Source organism: Hemitrygon akajei, chromosome 9, assembly GCF_048418815.1.
Source record: "Hemitrygon akajei chromosome 9, sHemAka1.3, whole genome shotgun sequence".
Taxonomy (NCBI): domain Eukaryota; kingdom Metazoa; phylum Chordata; class Chondrichthyes; order Myliobatiformes; family Dasyatidae; genus Hemitrygon; species Hemitrygon akajei.
The window spans coordinates 121,053,176-121,077,772 of record NC_133132.1 but is presented as its reverse complement, the minus strand read 5'-3'; the positions used below and the strand labels follow the sequence as shown (position 1 = coordinate 121,077,772).

General features: G+C 43.7%; 1 protein-coding gene across 3 annotated transcripts in view; it reads left to right on the top strand.

The window, feature by feature from the left end:
- The window catches only part of nol10 (nucleolar protein 10), a 113,503-nt gene that overhangs the window by 56,652 nt on the left and 32,254 nt on the right, over nt 1–24,597 (top strand). For all 3 annotated transcript variants that reach the window (XM_073056913.1, XM_073056914.1, XM_073056915.1), the window contains 2 exons: nt 5,289–5,367; nt 12,542–12,691. In XM_073056913.1, the coding sequence (XP_072913014.1) occupies nt 5,289–5,367; nt 12,542–12,691 (229 nt within the window). The remainder of the gene's footprint in view (nt 1–5,288; nt 5,368–12,541; nt 12,692–24,597) is intronic.

The following is a 24,597-nucleotide window of genomic DNA, read 5'->3' as shown; positions in this document are numbered from 1 at the left end:
AGGAAACTATTAATTGAGATCACCATCACTGTTGCAGTGAGGAACAGCATCAATGTAGGGAAGCATGCTATCACTTCCTTTTAGTTAATCGTTGGATGTCTAGACACCAATTCCTTGTTCTCTTGGAACTGCCACCCACTGCATGTTACCCAGCCCTCAAGTCACTATCTCCCTCCTCTCCTGTGATCCGGTTAGTTGTTGTACCCATGCCTTCCCCAACTCCTCTTCTAATTAAACCTGTTCTATTTTTGGGGATCAGACACTGACAATGTCAGGACCCTCTCTGATCTCCGCAAGTCTGGAGTTCAAGTTGATCACTTGCCAAATCTGACCTGTGTCTGTACCTCTCCGGAGTTGCCCCCAGGGTCCTACCAGCCATCCCCTTGGCTTCAACTGGCATGCTAAATAATTGACTGCCACTTTTTTGGGGTGTCAGTGCCACTCTTTGGTTATCTGCCAATTCCCTTACTCCTTCTAGATGCTGACTCTTCACAGCCAAACAACCTCTATCTTCCTCCTCTGAGATCTGTCATTGTCTGAGCAGTTCTAACAACAGTGGTGCTGTGTACTGCTTCCGCTGTGTCATGAGAAGTGTGGGCATCTACATGGCATACTGTGATCTGTCACTGCTGGGCATCATTCCATATTGCTCTCTAATAGGATCGTTCTCAAGGAGGCCATTCATGTATCTCCCAATTCAGCCCATGCCATTGGGACATCCATATAGCCATCCCTTTTGCCACAGCCCAGGAGTCGATGTATATTTGCACTGGCCCTGCGACCTCATGTAGGGCCAGAGTTGAGGCCACCAGTTCTTCCAGCTGGCTGTACCCTCCCTCCTCCTCAACTGTTACCAATTTCCTTGTTGCACTACCCTTCCAACACTTTGCCACCATGCCAACAGTTGGAGCCGTCAGTGAACCACATGCTTTTTCCCTTCTGGGGTTTGGTCATCATACAGTTTGCCCCATTGTATAGGCAAGGGTCTTGGGGTGGCAACTTCAGTCAGAGGTGCTGTAGTCAATGGTAGCTAGGATCATAACTAGCTCATAGAGTTGGCTCACCCCTTTGGAGCCTTTCTTCATCTGATCTGCTATGTACCAGTTCTGTGCTGAACTTGACCTTCTTTGTGTGTCACGTGGTCAGATTTCACTTAATGCATAATAGCTAGGTGGAGTCACAAGACCACAGTCTCCGAGCCCATCTGCTTGGTGGCTCAGAGGGTCCAATAACAGGCTAAGAGCTGTCTTTCAAAAGTGGTATATCTGGTTGTGCCTCAGGAAGGGACTTAGTCCCATCTTGATGCCCTTACATTAGCTGACACAGACTCCAACCATTTGAAAGGTGGCAGTGACCTGCAGTTTAAAAAGTACTCCATATTGTCATGGGGCCAGGGGGAGGGCCTGTTCAGCAGCTTATTTGGCTGTCTCAAAGGTGGCATGCTGATCAGGACCCCACTAGAAAGGAGTCTTTTTATTCCATGATAGCTGAGATAATCTTAGTATCATCATTAGTGGGGAATATGTTGTTGCCAATACCCAAGTAGCCCCACAAATGCTGGGCCTCTTTAGAACTGGAGACCGCTGCTTGCAGTATTTTTTGTTTGACCTTTGCTGTTATTTCCTGTTTGTCCAGAATACCATTGTATTCCCAGGAACAAAACCTTCTTGCTGGGGCTCTTAATCTTTTCGGGATTAATTGTCCATCCACTCATCCTCGGGAAGGTAACTCCCTTGTCTAATGCCTCCCCCACTGTCATTGCTTCCAAGTTATCCTGGATATAGGTTCACAGATTTGGTGACTGAGACAGAAGACACTGATTATGATTAAACATATTAATCATTCATTTACAGGCAGTAAAAGATTCAGCCAAGCATCCAAAGTCTCCCAAGTTGCACAAACTACAAAACTAAATATTCAACAAACAGATACTTAGCTAACAGTGTGGCTGGGCCTTAAGTCTGGAACATACCTTCCCAATGGTTCTTCAGCACTGGCCATGACCTCAGTATGAAACATGCTTGGGGATAAAAGGAGAGAGGCCATGACTCCCTCACATGCTGTTCTTGTACCCCTGATGTGCCATGGCGTGCAGGTCGACCAATGGGACAGAATGGCTGCAACCTTTAAACATGCCCGACACGGCGGAAGCAACTTTTTAGCGGCAAATAAGCCATACAGGACAGCCACAGTGAGGGATGGGGAATGCTTGTAAATTGCCCAAGGTCTGTCATCATTCACCATGTTCCATCCCCCTTCCTTACAGGCCACCTTGGGCTGTTTTAGGGGTATGATGTTGTCTGAATAACCCCTTCCTTCATCAGTGCTTCCACCTTTTATGCCACCTGAGATGTGGTACTGCTTGATGTTCACCAGCAGCTGGAGGCGGGATTACGAGGGGCTTCCACTTGATCATCTCACCAATACCATTGCTCAAGCCCACCCTAAAAGTAAACAACCCCTATTGGTCTGCAGCGACCAACCTTTCAGCACATTTATACCCAAATGCACTTGGGGGATGGTGCAATGCTGTTCTGAGCCAATACCTGCCCTTACTGTAACCACATGGGCCAGAATGAGTGACCCTCCCAGTCCTATCATCAGCTGGGGACCTCTTCACCTGTTGGGGTTACCTGGCATAATAGTGTATCGATTGGTGCCATCCATCATTGTACGTTTCCTTTTCCCGAATGTACTGTAAGGCCTTGGGTCCTTTGGCTGGGAAAGGGTTACTGAGCATATACACTGGGTTCCCTGGCCACGCCCCTACAGAAGTGGGGCGAGAAGGTGCCACCCGCTGTTGGAGTCTTGCTGCTGCAAGTCCCGAAGGACTTTCTCTAGTACCTTAAGGGTGGAAACAAGGAACAATCCTTCTCCCCATTGGTTTGAAATCAGCCCCCTTGTCTCCTCAAACCCACGCCCCCTACCCCGCAACTCATCTCCCATCTTATTTTGACAGTGGTCTTTCCATAAAGCATACAAGACAGCGGTGGTGGATATATCATCTATCTGTTCCTTTGAGGTGTTCGCCTTGAGCAGGGCCAAGAACATCTTACAGGTCAGGCAGGATGGCCTGATCTCTTCCCCCACCCCCCCCCCCCCCCCACTCCCCTGTTCTGCTTTTTTTTTGCTTTCTTATCTTCCTCACCTAACTACAAGCTCCACCTACATGTTCCAAACTCTCTAAGAGCCCGATTGGCTATCCTACAGCTATTGCCATAGTCCTCCCTTCTGCCTGCCCTGAAATGTGAAGTATTATTTCCTTCAGATGTGGGGCTGCCATTTTTCCCAGGTACCCTACCATGATCGAGATGAACTTTCGATCCTCTGGCAGGCAGTCCTCACCCTTATAAATCCCAATATTCAGGGCCCACTGACAAAGAGCCTTAGTCCCCTCCTCCACTGTGCTGCACTCCTCCAGATTTTAAATCCCAATCTAATAGGGAGTGTTGCTCAACCTTTACTGCGAAGACCTTTCCTCTCCGAGCATCCCCTATCGGGCATTGTTTATCCCATTGTTTGATAATGATCCTCCCAAGGTACCCATTTTGGTTGGATAAGATCACTCCTGCCTCCCATGTCCTTAACAACCACTCTGCTAATAGTTCTTCCCCCCTCCCCCCACCCTTTTCAGTCTGTACTGATACCCTGGCTCCACTAATTCCTTTGAATAGTCCTTAGTCACTGCCAGGGTGATCACCATTTTGGGTCACCACTCCATTCTTCCTCTAGCTGGATGACAGGAGGTGTGGGATTGTGCAAGGAGACTCCACAAGTTGAGGGGTGCTTGGAGAGGGAGATTGGTCAGACTGTTTCTCTGGATGTAGTAATCCTAGTTGGCTGTGCTTTCAGTGGCTTTGGGGGGTGGTGGTGGTGTGTACAAAGGACAGTGACATTCCATTCTCTCTTCCTGATCCTTACCATCAAACCAAATATCACCAGACCTACTCTGGGTCCTATTGCCAATTAGCCCTTTACATTGTTTCCTGCTGCTGGACTTGGGCGATGTTGACACTCTTGCTCACTCTCTTGAGCCCAGATCTGCACTGGCTGGCGGCCTTCATCATAGTCATGCAGTGCTGATTCCGTATCTCCACCTTGTGTTTAAGATTCTCATCTTTCCAAAAGATTGTCTTGTTTATGATGGCTTCTAGTGACCAAAAAGCTCTTTTCTGGCTCCCCCCTCTTTCTAAGGAACCTTTAACTTCTTTAGTATCGACACAAGATGATGTCCCATTTTTATCCTTTGGGGATCCAGCTTGTCTCTCCAATCCATCAAAACACCATAGTCCACCATGCTGCCAAATCCTGCAGAGTTATTGGTGCACCTGCCAGATCCTTAGTCAACTACACCAAAATGTTTTGTTGCCACCAAAGGTGGCTCAGATAAGGCAGAAAGATTCAAACTCCAATTATTTACTTAAAACTGCAAAGTTTAGTTTATTAGGACAAAATACTTGTATAGCTATGCGCGGGCCCCTCTCATTGCAGCACACCTTCTGTTTTGCCAGCCCTCAGTGCCGTTCATGACCAGCCCAAAGAACCTCAAAGAACTACCCCTGAGCCCCCCCCCCCGAAAACTCTACTTTTATACCCTTTCCAGTGATATGAAATGATACAGTAAGTGAACCAATACCAGCTCAAACCACCAAGCAAGAACCAATCATCACTTGTCACCACCCTTCACAAGTCCCACCAGTTTCATGGGGAGACATTCAACAATTTGACAACACAAAGATTAGCCATTTACAATACACTGACTTTGACTGGTCAGTTCAGGTTTCAGCTGTCAAAATCAACAATTCATCTCCCACCACTCCCAACAGATGCTGTTCAACTTGCTGAATTTCTCCAGCAGATCATTGATCCAAATTCTTGCATCAGCTTACTCTTGTATTTCTGTATTAAGGCTTATGTTCTTTGTGTACTTTATGATGTTATGTGCTGCTTGTCCTCATCCTTCACCGTAGGATGTAAATGACATGTATATGTTTTTTTAAGAGTAGTTCTAGAGCTGTAGATTAGAATGCTCCAAACATGGAGCTAACCTAAGTCTAGTTGTTAATGAAAATAACAGAAGGAATTGAGACTGAAACACAAATCGGTTATTTTATCATGGTTTGATTTATCATCTTACAAATGGTTGAATATTATTCGAGCATTTAATGCAGCAAATGTAGATCACCTTTTCACGTTGGAGAAATTTGGTAAATAAAACAAAGGTTTTATCCAATTAATGCATGTACTATTCTTGATGTACATACTATTTCTTGTGCTTTTAATTATAGGATTGATGGCTTGCCTTCTATTTCTGCGTTAAAGTTCAAAGGAGCATTACACATGGTTGTTGGCACTACCACGGGTCAGGTGTGTATCAGTGTTCAAAATAAGTGCTTTCCTCATTAGATCTTTCTAAATTAATATATATAGACTTGTCATGGTGTAGAATGTGCAATTTCATTCAGGAGGATTGATTATTTTTTGGAAATTGTTTACTTGTACCCACAGAAAGAGGACATTCACCTGATTGGTTCCATGCCAGTGCAGCAAATTAACACTTTTAGTCTCATTCCCTTCTCCTAATGCTCTTCTTTCTGGGGATATTTGGTTTGATAGTGATGATCAGGAAGAGAGAATGGAATGTCACCGTCCTGTTCGTTCTCTCACACCTATAAACCTCCCTATCATTTTTTTTTGCCACTAAGAAGCACTTTATAATAGCCACCACAGCTTTGGACCATAGAAGGAAACTGGAGGAAACCCACATGGTCATATAAAATCTCTACACAGATGGCACGTAAAGTCAGGATCGTATCCAGATCTCTGTTGCTGTGGATGACAGCAGCACTAACTCCTCCAATCATTTTTATTGAATTTGTTGTCAGTTATTTCTCTTGAATGAAATTCATGATAAAAATTTCATTGTTATCTGACTTTATTTTCGTATGAAGTTTCAGTGGAGAAAGCATATGCTCCATTGAAGTGTACATACTATGATGGACCATTGATTACCTAGAAATCTAATTGTTCTGGTCCAGAGGTTTAGCTCAGCCAATAGACACTTTCAGCTGTCAGTGGAAAAACAGCCCCAACCCAATATGATCAGATCATGGAACAGACACTTGCCATTGGTTAGGCTAATTTCTTAGATGCTTGCCATTGATTTATGTTATAAATACTGAGAGATTATCCTTGCTCAACCTTCACATAATAGTTAAAAGCAGTGTATTTAAATTTTTCTTAATGGATTTTCAGAAGACATTTGGAAAAGAAATCAAATTAAAATTAAAAGATTTTGGGTTTCAAAAGGTAGTGGGAAGTTAGATTCAAATAGCAGAAAGCAGATTAATGTATACATTGATGTGCCTTTTTTATTAACGTCTAAGAGCCATGATTAGAAAGCTTGCTGATGGTGTAAACGGTAGCTGGTATAGTTTTGAGGATGAAAACTGAGCTAGAAGAGGATGAATGAAGAGAGTAAAATAAGCTTAGTGTATTTGGGTGCTTGAAGGTTGCCTTGGAGCTTTGTGGTCCAAAGAGCCTGTTTTTATACTATATGTCTCTATGACGCCAGGTAGACAATCTCTGAAGAGTATTTGTAATGGCTGGGGTCACCTGTCTTGTAAAGACACTGCTCAGAAGGCAATTGCAAACAACTTCTGTAGAAAAATTTGCCAAGATCAATCATGTTCATAGAGACCATGATCACCCAGCTGTGACATGGTAGATAGTGATGATGATGCCTCTATGAATCTGACCATGAGAATTTACAATTGCAATTGACCAGTATCACTCTGAACATATTTACTAGTGCTACAAGACCAGCTCAAGGACGAGGAATTTTGCAGACAGTTGGCATTTTCTGACATCATTGATTGAAGCAAGATTGAGTACTCTCCACTTGCTTTGATGAGTGCATTTGCAGCAAGCTTTAAGAAATGCAGTACCCACCAGAACAAAGCAAAGCATCCAGCAACTGAACTACACACTTTCCATCACTGACTCACTATTGCAGTATGCATCATCTCCATAATGCACAGTAGTTACTCACTTTAGGTTGCTCCAGTGGCATCTGCCAAATCTGTGATGTCTACCTCAGAAAAAGGACTGTGGGAGCACAACCATTGCAAGTTTCCCTCCAGGTTACATACTTTCTAAGCATAAAATTTGTTACTTCCTTTGCTCAATCTAAGTCATTAACTTCACTACCCAACAGCATTTGGGAGTAGTTTTACCAGACAGTGAAACTTATTGTGGCTCAAGATGGTAAATCACCATCATCTTCTGCAGGGAATATTGGCAAAAGCCTTTCCAAGGATGTTAATATCTTGAAAAATCAATTGAGAATTGGCTGATCAGAGAAATCAATAACAATGACGTTTTCCCAAAAGATATCTTTAAATTAGTGAAAGATTTTGATTGAATGGATACAGACAATGTTTGCAGCCAGTAATATGAGATGGTTACTAAAGGAAATCGTGAAAAATAAATTCTAATCAAAGTGTTGTGATGTGGAACTCTTTTGCCTAGATTGATTGAGATGCATTGTAGTGGAATGCCATTGTGTCCAACGATGACAGGAAACCTGTGCAGGAGAGTTTTTAAACTGGAAGAGTGGTTGCATTGAGGCAGTTTCACCCACTCGACCTCAGAATTCTGGGTCCAGTGTATCAACGAGCGTCACAAACTGGGGTGTTCCTTTTTGCAGTGGATGATCATGACTTGTCATGCCTTTCACTCTCCATGGAGTGTGTAATACCACCTTCCTGGCCGTTAGATCTCAGTATTGATCTCATTTTCCCAGTCCGCTGGAGCTGACTTTGCATGCTGGGACAGGCATGTCCCTATCCCACCAGGGTATGGCCATTCTCAACACAGCAGGTGACAGATGAGTGTCCAATGGGGACCAAAAAGAGTGTCAGCTGCCCTGGAATGGACACGATAAGCCCCTTCTCCAGAGGCGCCACCCTCGCTGGACAGCCCATGCATCTCAGAGAGATGCATTGTACAAATGTATTAAAGGGGGACTGGGCAATCAAACATGGAAATAGAGAGTAATGTTGATTTGAAGGAGCCTCAAGTGGAACATAAATGCTGTCATGAATTCTACAGTATGGTCTCTTTGGCGTATGATGTTGTGCTAAACTATATTAGCCAACTCCACAATTGATCTCATCCTTCCTTCTACACAACCTATAACCCATCATTTTCTTACATCATGTGCCTGTCAAAGACTCTCTTAAATATCCGATTGTATCAGCCTCTACAAACACCCCTGACATTGCATTCAAGGCAACTACCACACTCTAATTAAAACACAAATCTACCTCTGATATTTCCCCTAAACTTTTCTCCACTCACCTTAAAAAGATGTTCACTGTTATTGGCCTATGCCACCCTGGAAAAAGGCATTTACTGTCCACTCTATCTGTGCCCCTCATAATCTTATACACCGTTATCAATCTCATCCTCCTTTGCTTCAATGAAAAAGCCCTAGCTCGCTCAACCTTTCCTCATAAGACATGTTCTCTAATCCAGGCAACACCCTGGTAAATCTTTGCACCTTCTCTAAAGCTTCTGCATTCTCATAGAGTTGCAACATTAGCTTGCAGTTCCTGAACTCAATCCCATGCATAATGAGGGACAGCATACCGTATGTTTTCTTTACCACCTTATCAGCTTGCATAGCAACTTTGAGGAGTCTGTGGGATTGGGCCTGTGAGCCCTCTATTCCTCCATAATACTAAGAATCCTGACATTAATGTTGCACTTTGCCTTCAAATTTGATCTTCCAAAGTGTATCACTTAACATTTTTCCAGATTCAACTTGACATCAATTTATTTTGTCACCAAAAGCTCAATCAGGCTTACAGGGCATGACCTACCCCTCACAAAGTTATACTGTCTATCCCTAATAAAACTACACTTCTACAAGTTCTCTTAAGTCCCTTTTCTAAGAATCAGAATCAGAATCAGTAGAGGTGACTCTGGCCCTTCTTGTACACAGTCTCTGTGTTGGTGCTCCACTCAAGCCTGTCATCCAGGTGCACCCACAGGTACTTACAGGTCTCAGCACATCCACATCCTCATAATCAATAATAACAGGAAGCAGAGCAGACTTAGTCTTCCTAATGTCTACCACCACCTCCTTTGTCTTACTAAAGTTGAGCTGCAGATGATTCAGCTTGCACCATTCGACAGTCTTTCACCAAGGCCCAGTATTCATCCTTCTGTCTCTCTTTATACATCCAACTATTGCAGAGTCGTTAGAGAATTTCTGCAGGTGACATGATTCAGTGTTGTATCTAAAGTCCGAGGTATACAGGGAAAACAGGAAAGGAGCCATTATAGTCCCCTGTGAGCCCCCAGAGTTACTTATAGCCACATCTGACACACAGCTCTGATGCAGCACAAACTATGGTCTGCTGGTCAGGTTGTCCGTTATCCAGGACACAATGGAAGTGCCAGCCTGCATTAAATGGAGCTTTTCCCCCAGCAGTGAGGGCTGTGTGGTATTGAAGGCACTTGAGAAATCAAAAATCATGATCCTCACAGTGCTGCCTGCTTATCCAAATGGGAGTAGGTTCTGTTCAGCAGGTAGATAACAGCATCATGACTCCAATGTGCTCCTGGTAGGCAAACTGCAGGGGATCACTGATTGCTCCAACCAGGGGTCGGAGGTGGGCAAGAACCAGCCTCGCTAGGGTCTTCTTGATGTGAGAGATCAGGACCACTGGACAGTAGTCATTTAAGACTTTAAGTTGGCCATTCTAGGGTACTGGGACCACAAATGATGTTTTCCATACAGTCGGGAACCTTTCAAGGCTGTGACTCAGATTGAAAATGCGCTGGAGAACTTGACACAGCTGCTCAGCACACTCCTTCTGGGCCTGGAGGTTCACACCGTCCGGTCCCAATACTTTGCCATGTCTGAGTCTCCCCAGAGCTTTTCTCACCTGCTCAGTAGTGAAGGGGAATCCATGATGACTGGGGAGTTGGTGAAGGTGGGGCAGAGGGAGGTGAAGATAGGGATGATAACCGTTGGTATGTGGAGGTGTGGGTGGTAGGTGCAGGACAAGGAGGGGGATGTGGTAGCCTGTTTTTCTCATCCACATGCTGAAGGAGCAGAGAGGAGAGAAGCTGTTGGTGCTGAGGGAGCATTGGGTGCCTCAGCCCCTGGACTGGTGCACTGAGGCGGATGAGAACAGGGGGGCAATTATCTAACCTATTGAAGAATTGGTTTAACTCATTAGCCCATTCACAGTTGTATCCTGAGGCTCTACAGCTAGGATGATTGAAGCCAGTGATGTTCTTCGTGCCCATCCACACCTCCCGTGTGTTGCCCTGACCAAGCTTGTTCTCCAGCTCTCTTCTATATTCCTCTTTAGCCACCTTGATCTTCCTAAGTTTCTCTGATAGGTCAATTCAATATGCAGAGCTTGAAGCTGTGCATACTGTCATTATACATGAAACTGAAGAAGCCCATATGTATACCAATTCCATCTAATGGACGTACTTTGTGGTTGCCCCGGGGTTGTGGGGCGCAGAGTTATGGAAGGACATTTGGAGTCAATCATCGCATATTATAATTACAGTTTACTATGTGGCCACCCATTTGAAAGATGTTTTGCCAATGACAAGATTTAACAACTTTGCTGACAAACCTGCTTGTGTTGACACAGAGACATCTAGGCTTTTCCCCCAGCAGTGAGGGCTGTGTGGTATTGAAGGCACTTGAGAAATCAAAAATCATGATCCTCAAGTAGTTTGCCCACCACTATAAGACTCACTGCTCTGTAATTTCCAGGATTATCTCCATTACTTTTCTTAAAGGAACAACAATTGCCATCATCCAGGACCTCTGGTACTACTGCTGTGACCAGGAAGGATGCTAAGATCATAGTCAACACCTCAGCACTCTCTTCCCTTGCTTCCATAGTAATGTGTTATATCCATTTCGGCCCCAGTAACTAATGTTTTTCAGAACAGTGCCCCTTTCTTAAGCTTGGTGTGCTCCTACAATTTTTTTTTGTTTTACACTGTTTTCATATTTGTTAAAAGTTCCTCCCTGGTGAGCACTAAAACAAGGTATTCATAAAGAACCTACTCTCAGTCTAGTCATCCTCCTGCTCTTCATGTACACTTAGAATGCCTTGCGGTTTTCCTTAATCCTACTTGTCAAAGCCTTCACATGTCACCGTCTAGTGCTCCTAAGTCTCTTGAACTTCTTCCCAGCTAGCTTATAACTCTCGAGCCCTGTCTAATTGGTTAAACTGAATGTCCTTTTCCTGTGTGATATATCCTATGTATATGTGTGTGTGTGTTTGTATTTTATATATATATAAAATACATATATATATAAATATATATATATATAAATATCAATTTATATATATATTACATTTATATATAAATATCAATTAAAAGAATGAGTTTTCTTAACTTCTGGTAACACTATCATGATATTCCATTCTGAGTAGTTTGTGGCTGCTTACCATTTACCATAAGATACAGGAACAGAATTAGAACATTTGGGCCATCATGTCTACAATGCCATTTCCTTCATGCCCTGAAAATCCAAGAATCTAAACATACCCAATGACTTGGCCTCCGCAGCCACCTGTGGCAGCAAATTCCAGATTCACCACTGTCTGAGTAAAGAAATTACCCATCTCTGTTCTATAAGGACACTCCTCTATTCTGAGGCTGTCTTCTGGTCTTAGGCTCCCCATCCATAGGAAGTATGCTATCCATATTACTCTGTCGAGGCCTTTTAACACTCAGTTAGGTCACCCCTTGTTCTTCTGAATTCCACTGAGTAGAGGCCTAAAACAGTCAAACATAAGCCTTTTAATCCCAGAATGGTTTTCATGTACTTCCTTTGAACCCTCTCCAATGTCAACACATCCTTCCTTAAATAAGGAGCCCAAAACTGCTCATAGTACTCCAAGTGAGGCCTCACTGGTGCTTTAAAAAGCCTCAACATTATATCCTTGCTTTTATATTCTAGTCCTCTCCATCGGCTCAACCTGCAAATTAACCTTTAAGGAATCCTGCACAGGAACTCCTAAGTCCCTTTTCACCTTAGATTTTTGTATTTTTCTCTCCTTTTAGAAAATAATTTACCCTTTTATTTCTTCTACCAAAGTGCATGTCCATACACTTCTCAACACTATTCCATCTGCTGCTACTTTGTTTATTTTCCTAATCTTAGTCCTTCTGTAGCCTCTCTACTTCCTATAAAACTAACTGCGCCTCTGCCTATCTTTGTATCATCCTCGAACTTGACGCACAGCCATCAATTCTGTCATCCAAGTCATTGACATATAACTTTAAAGTATTGTTCTCAGCACAGACCCCTGTGGAACTCCACTAGTCACTGGCAGCTAACCAGAGTAGGCTCCTTTTATTTCCACTCTTTGCCTGTAATCGAATGTGTTTCATAGATATGAGCTTCATTTGCATTTTAGAGAATGATATCATGCATTTGATTTTCATGACATATTAATCAAAATCCACTTTATTAATTTTTCAACAAAAGGTTTTGTTGTATGATCTTCGCTCAAATCGTCCACTGATCATCAAGGACCATCGCTATGGGCTGCCAATTAAGTCAGTTGAATTCCAGGATCAGCTGGATTTGGTCATTTCAGCAGATTCGAGGATTGTAAAAATGTGGAATCATAATACGGTAGGTATTGAATGACATGGTAATACACTAATGCAGAAATTCATTTTATGCATATCTTGCGGCCAGAAATACCTTGGTTGCAGTTTTTTATGTTCTATCTGTTTGATTTTCTCAGTATCTGAGGAACCATAGTCCAAGTTTAAGTGCAGTGGCAGTTGTAATTTAATAGTTAATGAAATTTGTGTTGTTATCAGTGTTTTGCCAAATATCTACATGATCTTAAATTCAGTTGTAAAACATGAATGTCTTCAAATTGATGTAAGTTTTGGTTTATAGTACATAGAAATGTTTTTAATTGTCCTTTTGAAAATTAAGACTATTCTGCTCAACCCATTACCATTTTAATAATGCCATGGCCGAATTGAATACAGGTAGCCCCCGCTTTTCGAACTTTCACTTTACGACAACTCACTGTTACGAAAGACTTACATTAGTACCCGTTTTCACTAACCAAAGAGGATTTTCACTTTTATGAAAAAGACGCCTACTTTATACGTGTGTTTACCCCGAGAAAGACTACAATGACCATGAAGCCTTGTGCGGGCAGTTGTTTGCGCATGTATGTACGTTTGAAATTCCAAGATGGCGGCGCGACGCAGCTTGCAGCGGCCACTCCGGAGCTGATTATCTGTTATTTGTGAAGTGGGGTGCTGTGCACAATCATAATCGACTGAAAACGGACATGGGAGCATGGAGGAACATCGGGAAATCTCCAGGAAGACCTTCTTCGTTGCTGCTGCTGCTGTGAGGTCCGGGACTCTGCTGGGAAGAACAGGCCCCCAGTCCTCGGGGTTGCGTTGCCAATGGCCGTTGACGGGGCCGTCTTAATACGCTTGGCAGAGGATGGTGCTTGGAGAAGCTGTGCCAGAGGGGATGTTCGTCGGCTCGGAGGTTCGACGGACTCGGAGTCCGCTGCGGTCAGGTCGCTTTTGGTGTGTGCTGCGTCTGCAAAGCTGGGTTTGACGGAGCTTTCATTGTGTGCTGCGTCTGCGAGGCTGAGTCAGGCGGCGCCGTGGAAGTCCATAGCAGGGGTATTCTCTTCTGCTGCCGGCATGGGATGGCGAGTCTGTCGGGACCCTGGAGTCTTGTGGAAACTGTGTGGTGATTTCTTTTGAACTTATAGTCCTCTAACATCTTTGGACTATTTTTACTGTGCCCATAGTCTTTTTTTAATCAATTATGCTATTGTTTGCACTGTTGTAACTATGTGGTTTTGTGCAGGTCTTGTAGCTTTAGTTTTTGGTCTTGTTTGTCTGGTGGATTTGGAGCTCCTTTCCAGGGAATGCGCTAAGGTGGTAGCGCGATATTAATACGCAGCAGCCTCTCCAGACTCTGGATTGAGGATTGCCAAAGTTATGTGGATTTTCTAGTGTAGTCTGTTTTGTCATATGCTTTTGTGATATCATTCTGGAGTTACGTTGTCTCATTTTTAACTGCATTGCATTTCTGGTTTCTAAATGACAATAAACTGAATCTAAATCTGATATGCGCACATATACATGTATGTGCCTATTTTTTCCTCCAAATTGATTTTGGCTGGCTGCCTTCCCGAGTTTAATAAGTGAAACTACACTGTACCTACAATATTTCTACTTTATATAGGGTGTATACTTATCATATCATTCCTGCTTTTACTATATGTTAGTGTTATTTTAGGTTTTATGTGTTATTTGCTTTGATTTGGTAGGTTATTTTTTGGGGTCTTGGAACGTTCAGAAATTTTTCCTGTATGAATTAATGATAATTGCTTCTTCGCTTTACGACATTTCGGATTACAAACGGTTTCATAGGAACGCTCTACCTTCGGATTGTGGGGGAAACCTGTACTCAACTTTAGGCTTTTGGGAAACTTCGTATACTGTCAAAGTTTTGAACCGTAGTGTTCATCGTATTATGAGTTTTCATGTGCAAATGTTCAGATTACTGGAAGAGACTATTCAGCTAATCTAAATTGTTCTGTCTCCTGTTAATCCTATTCTAAGAGCAGCAGATAATTTTTCAGGTACCTATCCAGTTCCCTTGTTGAAGCCCTAGAAACATAATACAGGCCCTTCAGCCCACAATATTGTGCCAAACATGTACTTAGTTCAGAAATTACCTAGGGTTACCCATAGCCCTCCTATTTTTCTAAGCTCCATGTACTTATCCAGGAGTCTCTTAAAAGACCCTATCATATCCGCCTCTAGCACCATTGCCAGCAGCCCATTCCATGCACTCACCATTCTCTGCATTTAAAAAAAACAACTTAGCCCTGATATCTCCTCTGTACCTACTTCCAAGCACTTTAAAACTGTGACCTCTCATGATAGCCATTTCAGCCCAAGGAAAAAGCCTCTGACTATCCACACGATTAATGCCTCTCATTATCTTATACACCTCTATCAGGTCACCTCTCATCTTCCATCGCTCCAAGGAGAAAAGACCAAGTTCACTCAACCTGTTCTCATAAGGCATGCTCCCCAATCCAGGCAACGTCCTTGTAAATCTCCTCTGCACCCTTTCTATAGTTTTCACATACTTCCTATAGTAAGGCAACCAGAACTGAGCACAGTACTCCAATTGGGGTCTGACCATGGTCTTGTATACCTGTAACATTACCTCTCAGCTTTTAAATTCAATCCCATGGTTGATGAAGGCCAATGTACTGTATGCCTTCTGAACCACAGAGTCAACCTGTGCAGCAGTTTTGAGTGTCGTATTGACTCGGACCCCAAGATCCCTTTGATCCTCCACACTGCCAAGAGTCTTACCATTAATACTATATTCTGCCATTATATTTTACCTACCAAAATGAACCACTTCACATTTATCTGGGTTGAACTCCATCTGCCACTTCTTAGCCCAGTATTGCATCCTATCAATGTCTCGCTGTAACCTCTAACTGCCCTCCACACTATCCACAACATACCCAACTTCTGTGTCATCAGCAAATTTACTAACCCATCCCTCCACTTCCTCATCCAAGCCATTTATAAATATCAAGAAGAGAAGGGGTCCCAGAATAGATCCCTGAGGCACCCCACTGGTCACTGACATCCATGCAGAATATGACCTGTCTACAACCACTCTTTGCCGCCTTTGTCAAGCCGATTTTGGATCCCATGCTTCCTTACTTTCTCAATAAGCCTTGCATGGGGTACTTTATCAAATGCCTCACTGAAATCCATGTACACTACATCTGCTGCTCTACCTTCATCCACGTGTTTAGACACATCCTCAAAAAAATTCATTCAGGCTTGTAAGGCAAGACCTGCCTTTGACAAAGCCATGCTGACTATTCCTAATCATATTATGCCTCTCCAAATGTTCGTAAATCCTGCCTCTTAGGATCTTTTCCATCAACATATCAACCACTGAAGTAGGACTCACTGGTCTATAATTTCCTAGGCGATCTCTACTCCCTTTCTTGAATAAGGGAACAACATCCGCAACCTTCTAATTGTTCAGAACCTCTCGCCTCCCATAGTAGCCTTTGGTACATACTGTCTGGTCCGGGGAGACTTATCCAACTTGATGCTTTCCAAAAGCTCCAGCACATCCTCTTTCTTAATGTCTATATGCTCAAGCTTTTCAATCCACTGTAAGTCATGCCTACAATCACCAAGATCCTCTTCCATAGTGAATACTGAAGCAAATTATTCATTAAGTACCTCTGGTTCCATACACACTTTTCCACTGTCACACTTGATTGGTCCTATTCTCTTTTGTCTTATCCTCTTGCTCTTCACGTAGAATGCCTTGGGGTTTTCCTTAATCCTGCTCGCCAAGGCCTTCTCATGGCCCCTTCTGGCTCTCCTAATTTCATTCTTAAGCTCCTTCCTGCTAGCCTTATAATCCTCTAGATCTCTATCATTACCTAGTTTTTGAACCTTTTGTAAGCTTTTAACCATATAACCATATAACAATCACAGCACGGAAACAGGCCATTCTGGCCCTCCTAGTCCGTGCCGAACTCTTAATCTCACCTAGTCCCACCTACCCGCACTCAGCCCATAACCCTCCACTCCTTTCCTGTCCATATACCTATCCAATTTTACCTTAAATGACACAAGTGAACTGGCCACTACTACTTCTACAGGAAGCTCACTCCACACAGCTATCACTCTCTGAGTAAAGAAATACCCCCTCGTGTTTCCCTTAAACTTTTGCCCCCTAACTCTCAAATCATGTCCTCTCGTTTGAATCTCCCCTACTCTCAATGGAACCAGCCTATTCACGTCAACTCTATCTATCCCTCTCAAAATTTTAAATACCTCGATCAAATCCCCCCTCAACCTTCTACGCTCCAATGAATAGAGACCTAACTTGTTCAACCTTTCTCTGTAACTTAAGTGCTGAAACCCAGGTAACATCCTAGTAAATCATCTCTGCACTCTCTCTAATTTATTGATATCTTTCCTATAATTCGGTGACCAGAACTGTACACAATATTCCAAATTTGGCCTTACCAATGCCTTGTACAATTTTAACATCACATCCCAACTTCTGTACTCAATGCTCTGATTTATAAAGGCCAGCGTTCCAAAAACCTTCTTCACCACCCTATCTACGTGAGACTCCACCTTCAGGGAACTATGCACTGTTATTCCTAGATCTCTCTGTTCCACTGCATTCCTCAATGCCCTACCATTTACCCTGTATGTTCTATTTGGATTATTCCTGTCAAAATGTAGAACCTCACACTTCTCAGCATTAAACTCCATCTGCCAACGTTCAGCCCATTCTTCTAACCGGCATAAATCTCCTTTATTTTCTTCTTGACTAGATTTTCAACAGCCTTTTTACACCATGGTTCCTGTACCCTACCATCCTTTCCCTGTCTCATTGGAATGTAGCTATGCAGAACGCCATGCAAATATCCCCTAAATATTTGCCACATTTCTGCCGTACATTTCCCTGAGTACATCTGTTCCCAATTTGTGCTTCCAAGTTCCTGCCTGATAGCCTCATATTTCCCCTTACTCCAATTAAACAGTTTCCTAACCTGTCTGTTCCTATCCCTCTAAAGGAGATAGAATTGTGATCACTATCTCCAATATGCTCTCCCACTGAGATACCAGATCAGTACAGCCTCTCATCTTGTGGGATTATCTACATATTGTGTCAGGAAACTTTCCTGAACACACTTAATAAACTCCACCCCATCTAAACCCCTTGCTGTAGGGAGAGACCAATCAATATTTGAGAAATTAAAATCTCCCACCGTGACACCTTTCCAGGATCAGTCATCTTATCTTCTCTTTGATGACCCAGTAGTTATTGACCCCTTCCTTTTTCTAACTTCAACTCACAGAGACTCAGTAGACAATTCCTCCATGAATTCCTCCTTTTCTACAGCCATGACACTATCTCTGATCATCAGTGCCTCGCTCCCACCTCTTCTGCCTCCCTCCCATCCTTTCTGAAACATCTAAAGCCTGGCACTGTAAGTAGCCATTCCTGCCCCTGAGCCTCTGCAATGGCCTTAATATCATAGATTCAAGTACTGATCCACACTCTCATCTCATCTGCTTTGTTCATGATGTTTGCATTAAAATAGACACATCTCAGACCATCAGTCTGAGCGTATCCCTTCTCTATCACCTACCTATCCTTCCTCTTGCTCTATCTCCAAGCTTTCTCTATTCGCGAGCCAACCGCCCCTTCCTCCATCTCTTTAGTTTGGTTGCCACCCCTCAGCAATTCTACTTTAAATTTTCCCCAATAGCCTTAGCAAACCTCCCTGCCAGGATATTGGACCCCCCTCAGATTCAAGTGCAACCCATCCTTTTTGTACAGGTCACACCTGCCCCAAAAGAGGTCCCAATGATCCAGAAATGACGTAGGAAGAAAGAGTGAGGAGGGCCTGAAGAGTGAGTACAGAGAACTTGGTAGGAAGTTAAAAAACGGGACCTCGAGGGCGGTAATCTCAGGATTGCTATCTGTGCCACGTGCCAGTGAGGGTAAGAGTAGGATGCTCTGGAAGATGAAAATGTGGCTGAGGAACTGGTGTGGGGGCAGGGTTTCAGATTTCAGGATCATTGGGATCTCTTCTGGGGCAGGTGGGACCTGTACAAGAGAGATGGGTTACACCTGAACTACAGGGTGACCAATATCCTTGCAGTGAAGTTTGTTAGTGTGATTGGGGGGAGGATTTAAACTAGATTTGCAGGGGGATGGGAACCAGAGTGCCAGAGCAGATAGTGGAGCTGGGGTGAAAATAAATGATGTTAAAGTTTCATGCAAAGTCACAAATAGAAGGGTTGTGTGTAGTGGTAATAATCTTCTGAGGTGTGTCTATTTCAATGCAAGGAGTATTGTGGGGAAGGCTGACGAGCTGAGGGCGTGGATTGACATGTGGAATTGTGACGTTGTAGCCATTAGTGAAATTTGCTACAGGAGGGGCAGGACTGGCAGCTTAATGTTCCAGGGTTCCGATGTTTCAGACGTGATAGAGGCATAGGGTTGAAGGGTGTGGTGGTAGGGTGGCATTGCTAGTCAGGGAAAATGTTATAGCAGTGCTCAGGCAGGATAGACTTAGAGGGCTTGTCTACCGAGGCCATATGGGTGGAGCTGAAAAACAGGAAAGGTATGACCACATTAATGGGGTTGTATTATAGACCACCCAATAGCGAGAATTGGAGGAGCAAATCTGCAGAGAGATAGTAAACAACTTCAGGAAACAAAGTTGTGATAGTAGTGGATTTTAATTTTCCACGTATTGATTGGGCCTCCCATACTGTTAAATGTCTAGACAGGTTAGAGTTTGTAAAATGTGTTCAGGAAAGTTTCCTAAATCAATATATAGAGGTACCAACTAGAGAGGATGCAATATTTGATTTCCTATTAGGAATCGAGTTAGAACAGGTGATGGAAGTGTGTGTAAGGGAACACTTTGGTTCCAGTGATCATAACAAAATTAGTTTCAATTTGATCATGGATAAAGATAGATCTGGTCCTCAGGCTGAGGTTCTAAACTGTTAAAAAAGCCAAATTTGAAGAAATGAGAAAGGATCTAAAAAGCGTGGATTGGGATAGGTTGTTCTCTGGCAAGGTTGTTGTTGGTAAGTGGGAGGCCTTCAAAGGAGAAATTTTGAGAGTACAGAGTTTGTATGTTCCTGTCAGGATTAAAGGCAAAGTGAGTAAGAATAAGGAACCTTGGTTCTCTAGGGATATTGGAACTCTGGAAAAAGAAGAAGAGAGAGATGTACGACAAGTATAGGAAACAGGGAGCAAATAAGGCCCTTGAGGAGTATAAAAAGTGCAAAAAAAAAACTTAAGAAAGAAATCAGAAGAGCTAAAAGAAGACATGAGGTAGCTTTGGCAGTCAAGGTGAAAGATAATCCAAGGAGCTTCTACAGGTATATTAAGAGCAAAAGGATAGTAAGGGATAAAATTGGTCCTTTTGAAGATCAGAGTGGTTGGCTGTGTATGGAATCAAAAGAAATGGGGGAGATCTTAAATGGGTTTTTTGCATCTGTATTATTAAGGAAACTGACATGGAGTCAATAGAAATAAGGCAAATAGGTAGTGAGGTCATGGAACCTATATAGATCGAAGAGGAGGAGGTGCTTGCTATCTTGATGCAAATCAGAGTAGATAAATCCCCAGGACCTGACAGGGTATTCCCTCGGACCTTGAAGGAGACTATTGTTGAAATTGCAGGGGCCCTGGCAGATATATTTAAAATGTCGGTATCTATGGTTGAGGTGCCAGAGGATTGGAGGATAGCTCATGTTGTTCCGTTGTTTAAAAAAGGCTCTAAAAGTAATCCGGGAAATTACCGCAGAAATCCACACCAGGCTTACTTCCCTCACAGGAAAATAGTCACTCACAGGAGACCTTGCCCACGCCCAGGATTACGGCTGCACAGGTGGAAGGTCAACTGAGGAAGATCTGTACCAGCAAGGCGGCTGGACCGGATGGAGTTTCCCCACGATTACTGAGGGCCTGTGCGACTGAGCTGGGAGAACCACTACAGCGCATCTGCAACATGAGCCTGGAGCAGAGAAGAGTACCCAGACAGTGGAAAACATCTTGTATTGTCCCGGTACCGAAGAAACCACAACCAAAGGAGTTGAATGACTTCAGACCTGTTGCCTTGACGTCGCACGTGATGAAGACCATGGAGCGGCTGATAATACAGAATCTGAGGCCACAAACCAGGCACGCCCAGGATCCTCTTCAGTTTGCGTATAAGGAGAAGGTGGGAGTGGAGGATGCTATCACGTATTTGCTGCACAAATCACTCTCTCACCTAGATGGGGTCAGTTGTGCTGTGAGGATTACATTCCTTGACTTCTCTAGTGCCTTTAACACCATCCAGCCCAAGATCTTAAGGCACAAACTAACGGAGATGGGAGTAGACTCTCACATGGTGGATTGGATAGTGGACTACTTGACAGATAGACCTCAGTATGTGCGGTTGGGAGACTGTAGGTCTGACACGGTGGTCAGGAGCGCCGCAGGGAACCGTACTCTCTCCGGTCCTGTTCACCCTGTACACATCAGACTTCCAATATAACTCGGAGTCCTGCCATGTGCAGAACTTCGCTGATGACACGGCCATAGTGGGGTGTGTCAGGAATGGACAGGAGGAGGAGTATAGGAAACTGATACAGGACTTTGTGAGATGGTGCAACTCAAACTACCTGCGTCTCAATATCACCAAGACCAAGGAGATGGTGGTGGACTTTAGGAGATCTAGGCCTCATATGGAGCCAGTGATCATTAATGGAGAATGTGTGGAGCAGGTTAAGACCTACAAGTATCTGGGAGTACAGTTAGACGAGAAGCTAGACTGGACTGCCAACACAGATGCCTTGTGCAGGAAGGCACAGAGTCGACTGTACTTCCTTAGAAGGTTGGCGTCATTCAATGTCTGTAGTGAGATGCTGAAGATGTTCTATAGGTCAGTTGTGGAGAGCGCCCTCTTCTTTGTGGTGGCGTGTTGGGGAGGAAGCATTAAGAAGAGGGACGCCTCACGTCTTAATAAGCTGGTAAGGAAGGCGGGCTTTGTCGTGGGCAAAGTACTGGAGAGTTTAACATCGGTAGCTGAGCGAAGGGCGCTGAGTAGGCTACGATCAATTATGGAAAACTCTGAACATCCTCTACATAGCACCATCTGGAGACAGAGAAGCAGTTTCAGCGACAGGTTACTATCGATGCAATGCTCCTCAGACAGGATGAAGAGGTCATTACTCCCCAATGCCATTAGGCTTTACAATTCTACCGCCAGGACTTAAGAACTTTTTTAAAAGCTGTTATTAATGCTTTTTGAGATAGTGATTTAGATGCATATCATATTTTTTACTGAGTTAAGTATTGTATGTAATTAGTTTTGCTACAACAAGTGTATGGGACATTGGAAAAAAGTTGAATTTCCCCATGGGGATGAATAAAGTATCTATCTATCTATCTATCTATAGGCCGGTAAGTTTGATGTCGGTAGTAGGTAAATTATTGGAAGGAGTACTAAGAGATAGGATCTACAAGTATTTAAATAGACATGGACTTATTAGGGAGAGTCAACACGGCTTTGTGCATGTTAGGTCATATTTAACAAATCTATTGAGAGTTTTTCGAGGAGGTTACAAGGGAAGTGGATGAAGGGAAGGCAGTGGATGTGGTCTACACGGACTTCAGTGAGGCCTTTGACAAGGCCCCGCATGGGAGGTTAGTTAGGAAGATTCAGTTTCAGTTGCACCGTGTTCAGATACATGGTGAGGTAGTAAATTGGATTAGACATTGGCTCAGTGGCAGAAGTCAGAGAGTGGTGGTGGAGGATTGCTTCTCTGAGTGGAGGCCTGTGACTAGTGGTGTGCCACAAGGATCAGTGCTGGGTCCATTGTTATTTGTCATCTATACCAATGATCTGGATGATAATGTGGTAAATTGGATCAGCAGATTTGCTGATGATACAAAGATTGGAGGTGTAGTGGACAATGAGGAAGGTTTTCAAAGCTTGAAGAGGGATCTGGACAAGCTGGGAAAATGGGCTGAAAAATGGCAGATGGAGTTTAATACAGACAAGTGTGAGGTATTGCACTTTGGAAGAAAAAACCAAGGTAGAACATACAAGGTAAATGGTAGGACACTGAGGAGTGCAGTAGAACAAAGAGATCTAGGAATACAGATACAAAATTCCCTAGAAGTGGTGTCACAGGTAGATAGGGTAGTAAAGAGAGATTTTGGTACATTGGCCTTTATAAATCAAAGTATTGAGTATAAGAGTTGGAATGTTATGGTGAGGTTGTATAAGGCATTGGTGAGGCCAAATTTGGAGTATTGTGTGCAGTTTTGGTCACCAAATTACAGGAAGGATTTTAATAAGGTTGAAAGAGTGCATAGAAGGTTTACAAGGATGTTGCCGGGACTTGAGAAAGTGAGTTACAGAGAAAGGTTGAATAGATTTGGACCTTATTCCCTGGAGAGTAGAAGAATGGGGGGAGACTTGATAGAGGTATATAAAATTATGATGGGTACAGATCGGGTGAATGCAAACAGGCTTTTTCCACTGAGGCTAGGGGAGAAAAAAACCAGAGGACCTGGGTTAAGGGTAAAGGGGGAAAGGTTTAAAGGAACATTAGGGGAGGCTTCTTCACACAGAGTGGTGGGAGTGTGGAATGAGCTGCCAGATGAAGTGGTAAATGCAGGCTCACTTTTAACATTTAAGAAAAACTTGGACAGGTACATGGATGAGAGGTGTATGGAGGGATATGGGCCAGGTGCAGGTCAGTGGGACTAGGCAGAAAAATTGTTCGGCACAGCCAAGAAAGGCCAAAAGGCCTGTTTCTGTGCTGTAATGTTCTATGGTTCTAAATCTGAATCCCTGCCCCCAGCTCCAATCCCTCAGCCACACATTTATCCTCCACCTCCCTCTATTCCTATACTCACTGTTACGTGGCACGGGCAGTAATCCCAAGATTACTACCTTCAAGGTCCTGTTTCTCAACTTCCTAACTCCCTATAGTCTATTTTCAGGACCTCCTCCCCTTTCCTACCTATGTCGTTGGTACCAATATGTACCACGACCTCTGGATGTTCACCTCCTCACTTCAGGATATCGTGGACATGACCAGAAACATCATGGACCCTGGCACCTGGGAGGCAATCTACCTTCCATGTTTCCTGCATCCACAGAAACACCTGTCTGACCCCCTAACTATAACTATAGGGTCCCCTATTACTGCGTCCTTCTTCCTTTCCTTGCCCTCTGAGCCACAGGGCCAGACACTGTGTCAGAGACATGGCCACTGTTGCTTCCCCACCCCACCCCCAACAGTACTCAGAGTACTTATTGTTAAGGGAGACAGCCACAGGGGTACTCTCTGGTATCTGACTCCTGCCTTTCCCTCTCCTGACTGTTACCCATTTATCTGTCTCCCAATGCCGTGGTGTGACTACTTGCCTATAGCTCCTCTCTTACCTCCTCACTTACCCTGATCAGATGAAGGTCATTGAGCTGCATCTCCAGTTCCCTATCCCAGTCCCTAAGGAGCTGCAGCTCAACACATCTGGTGCAGATGTGGCTGTCCGGGAGGCTGGGAGTCCCCAAGACTTCCCACAACCTACACCCAATACAGAACTCCAGCCTCACACACAAATATTCTATTCCTCACAGGTAACTTACTTCGCCTCGACCCATTATCGCGCTTGACATCCTCTTGCAAGCACTGTGCTGCGGGTCATAACCTTTCACTGGCTCTTTCCTTGCATTCCACCTGTGTCTTTAGCCCATCACTTTAAAGTTCTCACCACTGGTCCTTAAACTGTCTGTTACTCTGCTTCAGCCCATCTTTATCTTGTATACCTCATTGAATTTCTCAGCTGCATTGTTACAAATGGGTGACTGCCTTTCTGGTCTGGTTATAACTTATGTCTTCATATCTGAATTCTCTAGAATCATTGTATCCTTCCCAAAGTGT